The sequence below is a fragment of the Guillardia theta genome, assembly GCF_000315625.1.
Source record: "Guillardia theta CCMP2712 unplaced genomic scaffold GUITHscaffold_89, whole genome shotgun sequence".
NCBI classification, from domain to species: Eukaryota; class Cryptophyceae; order Pyrenomonadales; family Geminigeraceae; genus Guillardia; species Guillardia theta.
In genome coordinates, this window is record NW_005434585.1 from 274,113 (window position 1) to 288,425 (window position 14,313).

Sequence of the window (14,313 nt, forward strand, 5' to 3'; positions counted from 1 at the left end):
TTAACCCCCCACCCTTCCCCCTCCCTTCGCTCCCTCCCCCCCCTTGCTCCTCTCCTCCTTCTCTCTCACCATCATTCCCCTCCTCCTCCCCCCTAATCCCTCCTGCTGCTTCTGCTCGACCCACCTCATACTGCCTCCTCCCCCACTCAGCTTCCTCCTCCCTCGTCTTTCCTCGTCTCTCCGCTCCTCTCCACCCCTCCCTTTCCTCCGCTCCTTCTTTCCTCCTCCTGCTACTCCTCCCCTGCTCACCTGCGAACTAGGACGGTTACCGTCGTTCATCGACGTTGGATTCAAGCTTCCAAGACGTCAAACATGACAAGGTTGAAGCTGCTCCTCTTTCATCTCCTCCTTCCTCCTGCTCCCGAACGTCCTTTCTCCACATTCTCTCCCTCCCTCCCTCCCCCGCTTGCTCCCTCGCTTCCCCCCTCCCCCCCTCTCTCCCAGTCCGTCCCTTCTCTCTCTTCTCCCCTTTCCTCAACAATCTTCCCAAATTCCTCGCTCTCTTCATCAGCTCCTCTTCGTCCCCTTCGTCCCCTTCGTCCTCCTCCTCCTCCTCTTGGTTTTCTTTGTCTCATCATCATATCAGTTTGAGCTGGTCGAGAGAAATCTCTTGGGCGGAACTTTCTTAGTGCCGAAAGACGTCAAAGCGCATCTTCTTGTGAGTGCTGCTGCTGCTGCTGCTCCTCCTCCTCCTCCTCCTCCTCCTCCTCTTCTTCTTCCTCCTCCTCCTCCTTTTCCTGCTCCTTTTCCTGCTCCTCCTCTATCACCACCGCTTTCTTACTTGTCCTCTGCTCTCTTCTGATTCGCCTTCAGAGGGAGATGGGGCTCGGGTATGAGGAGATGTACAGCCCGAGAAAAGACGACCCCCCGCATGAAGGTAGCCAACGGGGAAGGGAGGGAGGGAGGGAGGGAGGGAGGGAGGAGGAGAAGGAGGAGGAGGCGGAGAGGAGGAGCAGGAGCAGGAGCAGGAGCAGGAGCAGGAGGAAGAGGAAGAGGAGGAGGAGGAGGAGGAGGAGGAGGGAGGATGTGTGAAGACCTTTTGCAGAACCGGATCGTCTGCTTCCTCGGCGCGACCAAGACAGCGTGTCAGAGGAGCTTTCCGTCGTGCTCAAGGGATGTCAGGAACTCCGAGGAGGAGGAGGAGGAGGAGGGGCGGGAGCAGCCTTCGAGGTCCCAAGGATGCCGGGGGATGAGGTCTCAAAGCAGAGCATCAATGATTACTTCTCCGTGCTGCTCTGCCCCGCAGGGAACCCGATCGATCTGGGAGAGGGAGGAGGAGCGGGGGGAGCGGGGGGAGCGGGAGGGAACAGCACGGATCTTGTCTTCTTGGAGGCTGCGCTGGAGGGAGCGGTGGTGGTGAAACGGAAGCTGGTGAGGGGAGGGGCATGTTTCCTTGCTATCTGTTTCCTCCCGCATGTTAGACTTCACCTGTTCCTCTTTGAGCATCTGCAACCTGCGCTGTCTGTATGTGCTCAAGGACTGAGGTTCAGTCCTTTTGTGTGAACGGTTGCAACTGCTCTCCTTCTCTAAGTCTACTGCTCCTGCTCCTGCTCCTGCTCCTGCTCCTGCTCCTGCTCCTGCTCCTGCTCGTCTATACTCATCAAGTGTCAGGGTTGCGAGTGGAACAGTCAAACTTTCATGGGCCATGAGAACAAAAAAATTGAGCAATTCGTGAGGAGACGATTCGGACCTGATGAGATCACGGTAAGCGTCCTTCCTTCCTTCCTTCCTTCCTTCCTCCTCCTGTTCCTCCTGCTGCTGCTCCTGCTCCTGCTCCTGCTCCTCCTGCTGCTGCTCCTGCTCCTGCTGCTGCTGCTCCTGCTCCTGCTCCTGCTCCTGCTGCTGCTGCTCCTGCTCCTGCTCCTGCTCCTCCTGCTCCTGCTCCTGCTCCTGCTCCTGCTCCTCCTCCTCCTCCTCCTCCTCCTCCTCCTCTCTGACCTCCCTCTTCTTCCACTTGCTCTTTTCTCTTGTGTTGTCTCGCTCTCCTTCACCTCTCCTCAGGTGGAGCTGGAGGGGCCGGAGCTTCTGTTTCTCCATCAGGAGCATCTAGGGAACTGCATGTACAGGTCGAAGAGGAAGAGAGAAAGTTGAGGAGCAGGAGGAGGAGCAGGCAGAGCAGGAGCAGGAGCAGGTGGTGGTGGTGGTGGTGGAGGAGGAGGTTGACAATAGCTGTGAAAATGAACGTTTCCCTCAGGTTCAAGTATCAAGTCAGCATCGATGGGTTTTACAGCTTGAGGGTTCGAGTCCTCCGGCAGAACTACAGGTCCTCGATACCTTCAGCTTCGTCTTTCCACCATTTCCTCTCCTCCTCCTCCTCTTCCTCCTCTCCCTACCCCTCCTCCTCCACGTCCTCGTCCTCGTCCTCCTCCTCCTCTTCCTCCCTCTCCTCCTCCTGCTCAACCCTCCTTCTTTCATCCTTTTCTCCAAACTCCATGGGTTACCTCCTCTTCCCCCTCTCGCTGCTCTCAGTGAATCTTCCGCTGCTGCTCCTCTCCTTTCCTCCCCCTCTCTTGCTGCTCAAAGTGCGTCAGGTCGGTCGACGAGCTTCGCGTCTATCGTCCTGAGATCTACTTCGACGATCCTCTTGGCTCGGGTTTCTGGCTCGCCTTTGCTGGCACCAAGGTCACCAACCTCCCCCTCCGTCCTCCTCGTTCCTCTCCCTCCCTCCTCTCCCTCCTCTCCCTCCTCTCCCTCCTCCCCCTCCTCCCCCTCCTCTCCCTCCTCTCCCTCGTCTCCCTCGTCTTTCTTCCATGCTCTCCTCAACTGCCTGCCAGGTCAAGGACGTCACGGGGGTCGAGCTCCTCCTCGACGGGAGGGACCTGCCGTCCTGCAGCAAGAATGGCAGCGACATGGCCGACGGCCGGTGGATCTCGATGCAGGGAGACGGTGAGCTGGTGCGGAGGGAGGAGGAGGACCCTGAGGGCTCGCAGCATCGAAGCTTTTCCTCTCCACTCCCTACATCGCCTGCCCCAAGGCGGTCAAGGGGGTCAGGAATCCCTCGTTTCGAGCCGGAGGGTCCGGACGGCGATGGCTCGTCGACCCCTCGCAGTTCTACTGGGTATGGGGGGAGACGGTCGAGAGAAGGCGAGAGGCAGAGGAGAGGCAGAGGAGAGGCAGAGGAAGAGGAGAGGGAGAGAAAGCGGAGGGAGAGGAAGAGGAAGAGAAAGAGGGAGAGGGAGAAGGAGAGGGAGAGGAGAGGAGAGGGACAGGAAGAGGAGAGGAAGAGGAGAGGAGAGGAGAGGGAGAAGGAGAGGAAGGATTGGGGGGGGGGAAGCCTTAGAAGGGACAGGGAGAGGTGAGGAGGGGAGGGGACTGACGCACCATCAGGTGCCGTACAAGTGCAGGGAGCAATTCTTCGGGATGAAGGAGGCAGACGCGTGCCTTGCGCGAAGAAGGATCCTCTTCTCGGGAGACAGCCACATGCGCGTCCACTACAACTCGGTCATGAAGTTCGCGTGCGGGATACCCGAGGCTGCGCAGAAGGGACACCACACGTCTCAGGTCAGAGGGGAGGAGAGGGATGATGTGGCGGGAGTGGGAGGGGGACAGAGCAGAGAGGGGAGGGGAGGATGGGAAATGGAAGACGAGGAGAATGGAGGAGAAGGGGAGTGGTAGCGGTGGTGGTGGAGCAGCAGCAGTAGGAGGAGGAGCAGCAGCAGAAGCAGCAGAAGCAGCAGAGGCAGGAGGATCAGGATCAGGATCAGGATCAGGAGCAGGAGCAGGAGCAGGAGGTTGTGGTGGTTATGGAGGAGGAGGAGTTACGAGAGGCTCAGTGTCACCTTCCTCGTCTTGCGGACAAGTGCTCACTCTCCTTGCTTTGCCTGGAGCACAACATGGTGCTGCTGCTCGTCCTCCTCCTCCTCGTCCTCCTCCTCGTCCTCCTCGTCCTCCTCTTCGTCCTCCTCCGCCTCCTCCTCCTCCTCCTCGTCCTCCTCCTCGTCCTCCGCCTCGTCCTCGTCCTTGTCCTCCGCCTCCGCCTCTGCCTTACCTGCCGCAGGTGGGATGGATGGACGCGACCGTCGACTTCTCCAGGTAAGCCCTTGGGACCCTCTAGAGCTCCTTGACGAGCTCGACCCCAGCTGGGACCTGATCGTCAGCAACTTCGGTCAACATTCCGCAGCTGGAGCCGAACACTGGACGGTGAGAGAGAGAGAGAGAGAGCTGGGCATGGGAGGAGCTGACGCGAGCCGCTGCAAGGTGGCCGAGTACGGGAGGCATGTGGAGGTGTACCTCAAGGCGATCGCCAGGAGGATGCGGGAGGCGAGAGGGAGCCGGGCTCGCTTCCTGTGGATGGCGACGCCGGCGATGGTACACGTCAGAGATAATATGGTGAGGGAGCAAGCCTGCTCCTGCTCCTGCTCCAGCCCCTGTTCCTGCCCCTGCCCTTGCTCCTGCTCCCGCTCCCGCTCCCGCTACTACTGCCCCTACCCCTACCCCTGCTCCCGCTCCCGCTCCCGCTACTGCCCCTGCCCCTGCCCCTGCCCCTGCGCTGCTCCTGCTGCTGCTGTTCTCTGCTGCTGCTGCACTTCCTCCTCCTCCCGTGAACGTGTTGGATCCTCCAGATCTCGGAGTGCATGGACTGGCGGACGAATCAGCGCCTGGCTCTGTACGAGGAGCAGGCCAAGACCCTGGTCCAGCGGTATCAGCAGGAGTTCGGCATCGAGCGCTTCATGTACATGGTGGGAACGAAGAGAGGGGGAGGAGGAGGAGGGGGAGGACGAGGAGGAGGAGGAGGAGAAGGAGGAAGAGGAGGAGGCATAGGAGGAGGAGGACGAGGAGGACGAGGAGGACGAGGAGGACGAGGAGGAGGAGGAGGAGGAGGAGGAGGAGGAGGCGATAACGCAGACGTCCAGGACACGTACAACCTGACGCTGCCCATGATCGAGGCAGCCAAGGGAGACTGCGGGCATTTCCTCCCTGCTAACATTCAGGTGCTGGGCACCCGCGAGTTCACTGATGCCACTGACGCCTCCGCAGCTCGCAGCTGTGCAGCAGTTTCTCAACCTCGCGTGCTGAGTTGGGCACCTTCCCGTCCCATCAAGTTGATCGGACAGTCCGACCGTCTTGGGGGGCGTTAGGTGACTCCCGGCCTGGCTGGCCGCCCGGCGCGGGCCGGGCCCCGGCAGACTACAGGCTACCGTGACGCCGATTGTTCGGAAGTTCAGTGGAGACACGGCCAGTCAGCAACTTAACTTCGAGTCAAGAGGTGCTGGTCAGCTAACGTTGAGTAAAAGTGTGCCGCTACCGTCACGTTTACTCAACTGAGGCCTGCGGTACTAGAGGGCACCGGGTACGTCGGTGTAGTAAAAGGAGACATGTGGAGTAAAAGTTAAGATCCCTGCAATGGAGTCCAAGAGCAACCCGCCTCAGGGAGTGTCATAAGTACCCCGGACCGTCCGATGCCTTGACACCAAAAAAAGTTTATATACCAACCGATGCGGTTTTACAACGTTTTATCGGGCATGCTTTTACACTAGGAAAAACTGTGCCCTGCTACCCCCACCCACTCATTTACCCATTTACTAGCCCCACCCCGTCATACTAGGTCGCATCGTGCGAATTCGCAATGAACAAGGTCTTCGTGCAAGCGCGTCCGAGACACTCGCTGAGCAGAGACATGGTCCAGCTCTCCCTCCCCCTCCTCTCCAGCCTCTTCCACCTCAAGCAGCCTCTCGCCGCCGACTCCCTCGGCATCTCCCTCACCTCCCTCAAGACCGCCTGCCGCAGGCTCGGTCTTCGTCGCTGGCCCTACGAGCGCGACCGTGAGCAGGAGAGGGAAACGAGGCTGGGGCCTGGGACTCCTGCGGAGGAAGACGACTGCAGCGCAGATGTCAAGCTGGCGGTCACTGCTGACACTCAGGCAGGCCAGCAACCTCCTCCATCCGCCTCGGAGGCTCAGGACAGCCAGACAGCACCCGGCACGGGGGAGAAGGCGGAGGCTTTCATGGGCGATCTGTGGGAGGAGGCAGGAAGGAAGGAGGCGTTTGCGATGATCTTTGGGAGCTTGCCGCTAGAGGTAGAGGAAGAGGGGGAGGAGGAGAGCTGGGCAGAGCTCGAGAAGATATGAATATATGTGTGAGAGCTAGTGATATGAGAAGATAAATAAATGAAAGGGCGGAACAACTTGTACATGGTATGATTACTATGACAAGTTAATGACAAGTTAATGCTCTTTTCAATGAAATAGCACTTGTTTCGATATCTCGACTGTATGTGATCAGCGTTGAAGAACTGTAAAGTACAAACATGCGAAGTACTTGTGTTTCGCGGGCGAGCAGCATCTGACCTTCGAGTGTCTTTCTGAGGTCTTGCCAAATGAAGACCTTATTTACGTTCCCTCTGATCAATAGGCGCGCAAAAGAAAACTCTAGCTCATGTTTCAAAGTGCCTCAGAAATGAAAAGAAAAGATTGATAACAAAGTCCGAACCGCTTTCAAAGTCTTTTACAAATGCTTCTTCCTAGTTCCATCTGCTCTGTCAGTCAAACTATGAAACATGTTTGGCTGATAGTAATCATACCATGTACAAGTTGTTCCGCCCTTTCATTTATTTATCTTCTCATATCACTAGCTCTCACACATATATTCATATCTTCTCGAGCTCTGCCCAGCTCTCCTCCTCCCCCTCTTCCTCTACCTCTAGCGGCAAGCTCCCAAAGATCATCGCAAACGCCTCCTTCCTTCCTGCCTCCTCCCACAGATCGCCCATGAAAGCCTCCGCCTTCTCCCCCGTGCCGGGTGCTGTCTGGCTGTCCTGAGCCTCCGAGGCGGATGGAGGAGGTTGCTGGCCTGCCTGAGTGTCAGCAGTGACCGCCAGCTTGACATCTGCGCTGCAGTCGTCTTCCTCCGCAGGAGTCCCAGGCCCCAGCCTCGTTTCCCTCTCCTGCTCACGGTCGCGCTCGTAGGGCCAGCGACGAAGACCGAGCCTGCGGCAGGCGGTCTTGAGGGAGGTGAGGGAGATGCCGAGGGAGTCGGCGGCGAGAGGCTGCTTGAGGTGGAAGAGGCTGGAGAGGAGGGGGAGGGAGAGCTGGACCATGTCTCTGCTCAGCGAGTGTCTCGGACGCGCTTGCACATACAGGGTGTGCATGGCGAAATGGGACTTTTGTCTTCTTCAGAAGGTCTTGACGATGCCCCATTGAAATGACTTGTTTTCGTTCGGATTCTATTTAGACGCCATCATTGAGACATATGGTGGGTGACCTGAGGGTACGGTAGGGTACTGGGGAATAGTTTTAGCGCGACTACCCATGTACCGGGTAAACTCTGGTCGAATGGAGGGGTAGCAGGGCAGAGTTTTATCCGATCCGACCCTGGTCTCCGAGCCTCGGAGGCTCGGACCGCGACATGGCTGGCCTGGCGCGACTCCGGCGAGGGAATGGTGCTGCGCGCAGCCCGGCCTGTTAAGTGAAGGTATCAGTTAAGTTAAGTTGGGGGACCGACAGCACTGCGGCAGTCGGCGGCCGGGCCGCGGGCAGGCGGCCGGCATGATGAGGGTTGCCACGGTCACCAGAGTCTCATCGTGTCAGGCTTTCCGAAGTTTCTCTTCTTCAACGGCCGTACAGACGGTACGGTATGGCCTGACTCCCGGCTGTCGGCAAGCGGCCGGTGTCACCGGAGCCCCCGGAGTCCGGGAGGCCCGGGCCCGGCCGCCGGGCCGCGGGTGCCCGGGCGGCCCCCGCCGGGCGCCGTGCCAGTCGGATCGGACGGTGGGCCACTGAGTGGCAGTGACTCTTGAGTAAGTCAGGCCCACGGTCAAGCGGCCCGGTCAGGTCACGGGCTCTACTAGGCTACCGAGTCCTAATTGCCTCCACGTACTGATTTTTAACTTAACCGTCACGGAGTAAAAATTCGGACCGAGCGTCCGGTACTGCCGCCACAGGCCCGGGCGGTGGCCCGCGGCGGCCGCGCCCGGTCACGGACTGAGGGCCAGTGCCGCACAACGGCGCGGCAGGCCCCTGGTCACTCCGAACGGCAGCGGCCGGGACACGAATAAGCGTGCCGGGAACTTCGGAAGTTCGAGTCAACCGTGACCGGGGCCGGCCGGGCCGCATGCCCGGCGGCCGCCGCCGGGCGGCGCGATCATGATCATCCCGATGATTATCATCACTGTGACGGTCGGACTCCTAACCGTCGAACCGGCGTGCTTGGGTAAGTTCAGGCTCAGCCGCTCCCGGCCGCCGGCGCGCGACCGTGTCCGAGCCTCTGAGTCTGTACGGCCTCAGTGGTACGGCCGGGCACTGCCCGGGGGCCGGGCCGCCGGCTGCGCGGCGGGGCAGTAGGCCACCGTGACGGCGTCCGAGTCGCGGCCCGGGCGGGGCCCGGGCGTCACACCGTGCCCGGCCACCGACTGAGTGCTTCAGTGCCCGCCCGCGGCGCCGGGCCGGCCCGGGGCCACTCGGAAGGAGGTGTAGCGGATGTTTGGTCTTGTACCGGTACTTATGATAGGTCAATCAGGGGGTAGATAACATACCCCACCCTCTTGAAAGGATAGGCCCTTGGATTCAATTGAGGGTGGGTGCTATGAAAGCCTGGAAGATAAAAGCAAGAATAAAATCAAAAAACTATTTTTAGATCTGGTGTAGATCACTTTGGAAAACTTCGTACTATTATACAATATTTTTAATAATAAACAATAGAAAAATAATTATACACTATAAATTATAAGTTATAATAAAGAGTACATATTTACATTTGACCGGGGAACTTAAAACATATTGTAAAGGTAAAAGTATGTTCTTAGTATTTTTGTAGAACTTATTTAATTTCAGTAGAGCTTTTTGAGCCTTGTACCTACACATAGTACTGGTAGATTGTACCATCAACCCTACACGACTCGGTTCATTTGAGGTGTTAGGATCAGGTTCTATGAACCTATAGAGCACCTAGTCAGATAGACGAGGTGGGGACTAGGGAGCTGTTGGGGTGGGGGTACACAAAGCGTAGGGTGTCCATATTTGACATGATGTGATCCTGGGGTGGGTAGTTAAAAGACCAGTGGATTTTCCTTGGCATCTTGTTAAAATTGTATCTAATTAGGGGGTGGTGAATGAATTGAGGGGGTAGGGGTCACAAATGAGGGGGTGTAGTCAATCCCCCAGTGCAGCTCCTCCGGCGACGAAATGTTTCAAAGATGAAGGATGTGTTTGGAAGGAGAGGGGGCGGGCAGGATGGAGGCTATCATGGGCGGAGAGAAGATCCAGATATTCCGAGCATATCGGCACAGCATGCCATGAAGAAGTGATCCTGCCAGGATAACACATGGCTCTCATCTCGTTGATGGCAAAAGTCGTTACTGACCGTTCAACTGTTACCTTCTGCAATGTTTTAATGCTTGTTGCTGGTTCGCTTTCTCTTCTTATTGCATGAGACAACATCTTCTTAGCGAATTTCAATGATATTGTGCGATTGAATATTGATGTGACTCATCTATACTTGTAGTTGCGTTGTTGCAGCTACACTGTCTTTCAAAATTTGTGCTGTTTCATTTTTTCGAATCCACGTTGCTCCGCCTAGTGAAAGAAGCATTCATTATTTCTCTACATTGCTACATGTATTGTAGCATAGATCATAGAGAGATGTACTAGCGTACAAATCATCCTAATTTGACCATCAAACAAACAGCAGTTTTTGGCTGTTTTTTTGCTCAATGCTGAGGAGCTTTTTTGTTTTTGTTTTTGTTTTTGTTTTTGTTTTTGTTTTTGTTTTTGTTTTTGTTTTTGTTTTTGTTTTTGTTTTTGTTTTTGTTTTGTATTTGAAAAGAAGAGGTTCTTCGTCACTTTGGTTTTTAGTACTGTATCACCTTTTAGTGCTTCTTTAATTTTCTATTCTCAAATGTACCCGTGCATGTCTTCATGCCAGTTGGAAAGTGTTCCTGACCATCTCGATATGTTGACTGGAGCATTCTCAGGGACATTCGGGGTTTCCTGTGCATCCTTCAGGCTAGAAGTAAGATCTCAACAACTTCGAGATGGCGAAGGCCTCGGGGGGGACGGGAAACTATGATTACCTGGTGAAGCTGCTGCTGATTGGCGACTCTGGTCGGTTGCGTGCTAAGAGGAGGGGAAGGCTGCTGACTGTATGCCCAACAAACAGGAGTGGGAAAGAGTTGTTTGTTGCTGCGATTCTCCGATGATTCATTCACCACGAGCTTCATCACGACGATTGGTATTGACTTCAAGATCCGCACCATAGAACAAGAAGGTCTTGCTACTTTCCTTGAAAGCATAAACCCTCACGTGCTTGCGGAATGGTAGGAAAGCGATTGAAACTGCAGATATGGGATACCGCTGGTCAAGAACGTGAGTCTTTCTCGTTCTTATCTTTGCCTGTGTCTCTGATCAACTGAGTCGTTTACATGCCTCGCTCTGTTTTTCCATCGGTGACGTCGTCGCAGGGTTTCGAACCATTACTACAGCCTACTACCGTGGAGCGATGGGTATCCTGTTGGTTTACGACGTGCGTACTGGTTCTCTGTCTACTCTGCCTCGTGACTCTTGTTCCTACTCAAGGTCACTGATGAGCAATCGTTCAACAACATTCGTAACTGGATGAGACAAATTCAGCAACACGTGATCGTCTCCTGCCTCTCAGTTTGTGATCTCACAGGGTAGCAGGCGTCGGATAATGTGAACAAGATTCTTATTGGAAATAAGTGCGACATGCTTGACAAGAAGGTGCTCTGCTATGAAGTGCCCGGCGGTTCTCATACAGTTCCTCAGGTCATTGAGACCGCGAGAGGTCAGGCGCTGGCGGATGAGTTTGGCATCAAGTTCTTCGAAACAAGTGCAAAGAACAACATTAATGTCGAAAAGGCGTTCACGGTATCCGGACCGTCCTCCTTACATTCTTGCTTACACTTGGTTGATTTCCAGGAGATTGCACGAGATGTTATGGTTCGACTGAGAGAACAAGTGTGCTCCTGTGGCTACATGTTTGCAAAGCTGATGATGAATGTAGGAAGCGAAGGATGGTGGGAAGAAGGGTGGAGACACACTGGACTTAGCTAGTGGCGGGAAGCAAGGCAAGAAGGGTTGCTGTTAGCTGTTAACAAGCATCCACTTGTCTTGTATTGGATTCTTGATGATTGGCGGCAAGGACAACGATCGTGATATGTTATCTTTATGCGAAGTTTAATCTTCTCCTCTAAGTCATAAACGTGGCAACTTTGCTTTGCTCTCCCCTTGCTGCGACCACGCTGACTTCGGACAGTCAATGTCCATTATCTGCATCAAGATAATCAGCTCTTGACCTGCTCGTATGGATCGGATTACTCCGTGTACACTCCGTCGGCCTCCCCCGAACTTCGGAAGTTTGAGCCGCCAAGAAGCACTCCTCGTCGACTTCCGGAAGTCACGCGGGCCGGACCCGGCGTCCGGCGAAGACGGACGGTGACCCGGCCATACTGACGTAATACCAGTAGTGTTTCTGTTTGCAGGGAGGGGTAAGTTTTCCAGAGATTCACGGTCATTCAGGTGGTAGGGGTAGTCCATTGTTGTGGAAGGAAGGGAAATGGCGAAAACGCTGCGGGTGAGTGGAGAACATGGCGAAGATGGAAGTAAAAGGCGCCAGTTATGGAGCTGATGAGAACTATGACATGATCAGATGAAGGAAATGAACAGAATGAGCTGAAAGGCGATACCAATTAAAGAAGTATTCGAAAACAACAGACCGAACATGATCGAATTCTGAAATTTCAACGAATTTGGGAAGATACCTTATACACATGCCGCATGCTCTTGTTGCAAACGTTTGATCACAGACATGAAGTTGAAGATGCGAAGTTGTTCTATGATGCCCTTGACTTCTCGCTTGTGGCATCGTGAACTTCTCTTGTCCCTCTTGCTCTCGTCGCACAGTCTCATCATAGCAGTCCATCCAGGTGGACATGGAAGTTGATGTGATGGGATTGATCGTCCAGCAGGTGACGACAATGCCGGTGAGACAGGAAGAGAGCTGAGCACGAGGTTCCTGCCACAAGGTACAGCCGTCCTCACCTCATTGATGGCTGGGGTCCAAATGACCAGGCATGCAGGGGCCGATGGCAAGGTTATCCTCGTCGGTACTCTGGACGGGAAAATGCACGCGCTGGATAGTGAAGATGGAGCTAAACTTTGGGAGGTGATGAGAGAGTATGGAAAGCGGTGTTGAAGAAGAAGAAGAAGAAGAAGAAGAAGAAGAGGCAGATGATGATGGAGATGATGATGGAGATGATGATGGAGATGATGATGGAGATGATGATGATGATGATGATGGAGATGATGATGATGGAGATGATGATGGTGGTGGTGTTTGAGATCATAGCGACAGAGAGTAATTCGTATGGCAGGTCGACACGGGGGGTTGGATGGTTTCGACATATCAGAACAGCACTTCTATGGCGGGAAATGTCATCATCCCCACTCTATCTGGAGATATCTTGATTTATTCTTGTCAGTATTTTCTCGTTGTTTCACGTTGTCCTCGCGTTTTGGTCATGTTTTGATTTCATCTTGTCACTCTCTGCCTTTCTTTGCATTACTTTCATGTTTTGATTTTATCTTGTTACTCTCTGCCTTTCTTTGCATTACTTTCATGTTTTGATTTCATCTCTTCACTCTCTGCCTTTCTTTGCATTACTTTCATGTTTTGATTTCATCTCTTCACTCTCTGCCTTTCTTTGCATTTCTTTGAACGGGTGCTTTCTTTTTCCTCTACATTATCGGTCTTGAGTTCTAATTTTGCTTTCTTTCCATTAGCTTCTTCCCAAAGTCCTCTTCATAAACTTCCCGTCTCGCTTCACGATCTGGTTGACCACTCTCCGTTTGTATCCAAAGACGGATACATGTATGTGGGAACCAAGGTACGTGCGCATCACTACGTTGTATGCTGCCCTTGTCCAGCCCAGCAATGATCTGTTTGTCTTGCATTACAACTCGAACTTGATGGTGTATTGAAAGAATCTAGACGAGGATGTGTTGCATTTTCTTCTTTGAAAGATCTATCTGACAGAATTCCTCCCTCCTCCCCTCCCTCGTCCCTTTCCATTCTTCCTCTTCTCCTGCCCCTGCCCCTGCCCCTTCCCCCGTTCCACCTCTTTCTCTTGCTCCTGCTCCATTCCAATTCCAGGCATCCGAATACTTCACCATCGACGGTCGGACAGGAAGCAGCAGGAGAGCATCTGCCAACCCCCTCCAGCTGGACGCGAGCCCGGTAGCGGACAGAGCAGCGCAAGAGGCCGACTGGCGCCTCCTACTGGGCAGGAAGGACCTTCGGGTCTCAGCTATCGACCCCAGCACGGGGAGGATGAGCTGGAATGCGACTCTCTCCTTCTTCTCCGACCTCAAAGTTCGCTCGCTCCAGCAGGACTCTCTCAGCCCCCTCGACGACTTGGCTAAGCCCGTCCCCTTGAGGATCGTCACTACTGCTGGTGGGTAGCCCTTTCTATCCCCTCTCCACTTACCCGCTCCTCCTGCTCCTGCTCCGCTCCCGCTCCCGCTCCCGCATCTGCTTCGCTTCTCCCCCTCGTCCCCTCTTCTCTTGCTCCTCCTGCTCCTGCTTCTCCCCCTCGTCCCCTCCCCGTCTTCTCCTCCAGCTCCTGCTCCTTGTTGTTCTGTATACCTTCACACTCTCTTCCTTGTCGTCGCCCCCCCCTCCTCGAGCTGACGTGGTGCAGGAGGTGGAGCGCATGCGATCGACCCGCACACGGGCGAGCGACGCTGGACGGCACATCTTTCAGCTCCTGTCCTGCGCGCCTTCCAGGTCTCCGGTGGCAGGAGGAGGAGCATGGAGGTCGGGGAGGTGGAGGTGGTGGCGAGCACGGCTGTGGAAGAGAATCACTACGTGGACGAGGACTCGCAGCGGCTGCAGGAGGACGCGTTCCTGTTCGTCTCCTCGCTCAACCACCAGCTGTATGCTCGAGGCTCGGTGATCGCGGGAAGGATGAAGCCGCTGCTGCCTGTCTCGGCATCGAGGGATGGCGAGTACGGGGGGGAGGGGGAGGAGGAGGGGGAGGGGAAGGTCTGCACGAATGCCAACGAGGTTGGAGGAGAGCTAACGGTGTGGCAATCGTCCACTCCTTGTGGCCCCTGAGAGGTGAGAGGAAAGGGAGGGAGGGAGAGAGGAAGAGAAAGGGAGGGAGCGAGGGAGCGAGGGAGCGAGGGAAGGAAGGAGGGAGGGAGGATAAGGCATGGTGAGGAGGAGGAGGAGGGAATGAGAGGAAGGAGATGGAGGAGGAAAGAGGAGGAGGAGGAGGATTTAGAGAGGTTGATGGTTTTCGGCAGCCCAACATTTCCTGCATGTCTCACTGGCCTGCATGCTCTATGGTAAGCCTCCCCCC

At 55.2% G+C, this 14,313-nt stretch overlaps 5 protein-coding genes across 5 annotated transcripts; 4 read left to right on the forward strand and 1 right to left on the reverse strand.

Moving 5' to 3' along the window:
* The first annotated feature begins 4,237 nt into the window (after positions 1-4,237).
* On the forward strand, positions 4,238-5,327 carry GUITHDRAFT_154832 (hypothetical protein). Its single transcript, XM_005824887.1, has 4 exons — positions 4,238-4,329; positions 4,563-4,679; positions 4,854-4,931; positions 4,978-5,327. Exons 1-4 carry the CDS (start codon positions 4,252-4,254, stop codon positions 5,014-5,016), a joined length of 312 nt encoding a protein of 103 aa, XP_005824944.1. The 5' UTR covers positions 4,238-4,251; the 3' UTR covers positions 5,017-5,327.
* A 239-nt stretch (positions 5,328-5,566) lies between these two features.
* Positions 5,567-6,067, forward strand: GUITHDRAFT_115936 (hypothetical protein; the record flags this gene model as incomplete). Its single annotated transcript, XM_005824888.1, has 1 exon — positions 5,567-6,067. The coding sequence occupies one exon, from the start codon at positions 5,567-5,569 to the stop codon at positions 6,065-6,067; it is 501 nt and encodes a 166-aa protein (XP_005824945.1).
* Positions 6,068-6,585: 518 nt separating this feature from the next.
* On the reverse strand, positions 6,586-7,086 carry GUITHDRAFT_115937 (hypothetical protein; the record flags this gene model as incomplete). Its single annotated transcript, XM_005824889.1, has 1 exon — positions 6,586-7,086. The coding sequence occupies one exon, from the start codon at positions 7,084-7,086 to the stop codon at positions 6,586-6,588; it is 501 nt and encodes a 166-aa protein (XP_005824946.1).
* Positions 7,087-9,904: 2,818 nt separating this feature from the next.
* On the forward strand, positions 9,905-11,166 carry GUITHDRAFT_89513 (hypothetical protein). Its single transcript, XM_005824890.1, has 9 exons — positions 9,905-10,036; positions 10,092-10,199; positions 10,253-10,297; positions 10,393-10,454; positions 10,508-10,567; positions 10,613-10,672; positions 10,718-10,819; positions 10,871-10,909; positions 10,956-11,166. Exons 1-9 carry the CDS (start codon positions 9,967-9,969, stop codon positions 11,037-11,039), a joined length of 630 nt encoding a protein of 209 aa, XP_005824947.1. The 5' UTR covers positions 9,905-9,966; the 3' UTR covers positions 11,040-11,166.
* Positions 11,167-13,280: 2,114 nt separating this feature from the next.
* On the forward strand, positions 13,281-14,066 carry GUITHDRAFT_115939 (hypothetical protein; the record flags this gene model as incomplete). The annotated part of the gene is made up of 2 exons (XM_005824891.1): positions 13,281-13,404; positions 13,651-14,066. 2 exons carry the CDS (start codon positions 13,281-13,283, stop codon positions 14,064-14,066), a joined length of 540 nt encoding a protein of 179 aa, XP_005824948.1.
* Positions 14,067-14,313: the final 247 nt, after the last annotated feature.

What these genes read in the sequence shown, in the direction of transcription:
- GUITHDRAFT_154832 (XM_005824887.1), top strand. Translation starts at nt 4,252, where the DNA reads ATGCGGGAGGCGAGAGGGAGCCGGGCTCGCTTCCTGTGGATGGCGACG. An exon ending in TACACGTCAGAGATAATATG is followed by an intron (nt 4,330 to 4,562) that starts GTGAGGGAGCAA and finishes TGGATCCTCCAG; the next exon opens with ATCTCGGAGTGCATGGACTG. An exon ending in TCGAGCGCTTCATGTACATG is followed by an intron (nt 4,680 to 4,853) that starts GTGGGAACGAAG and finishes GCAGACGTCCAG; the next exon opens with GACACGTACAACCTGACGCT.
- GUITHDRAFT_89513 (XM_005824890.1), top strand. Translation starts at nt 9,967, where the DNA reads ATGGCGAAGGCCTCGGGGGGGACGGGAAACTATGATTACCTGGTGAAG. An exon ending in GCTGCTGATTGGCGACTCTG is followed by an intron (nt 10,037 to 10,091) that starts GTCGGTTGCGTG and finishes CCCAACAAACAG; the next exon opens with GAGTGGGAAAGAGTTGTTTG. An exon ending in CCGCACCATAGAACAAGAAG is followed by an intron (nt 10,200 to 10,252) that starts GTCTTGCTACTT and finishes GCGGAATGGTAG; the next exon opens with GAAAGCGATTGAAACTGCAG.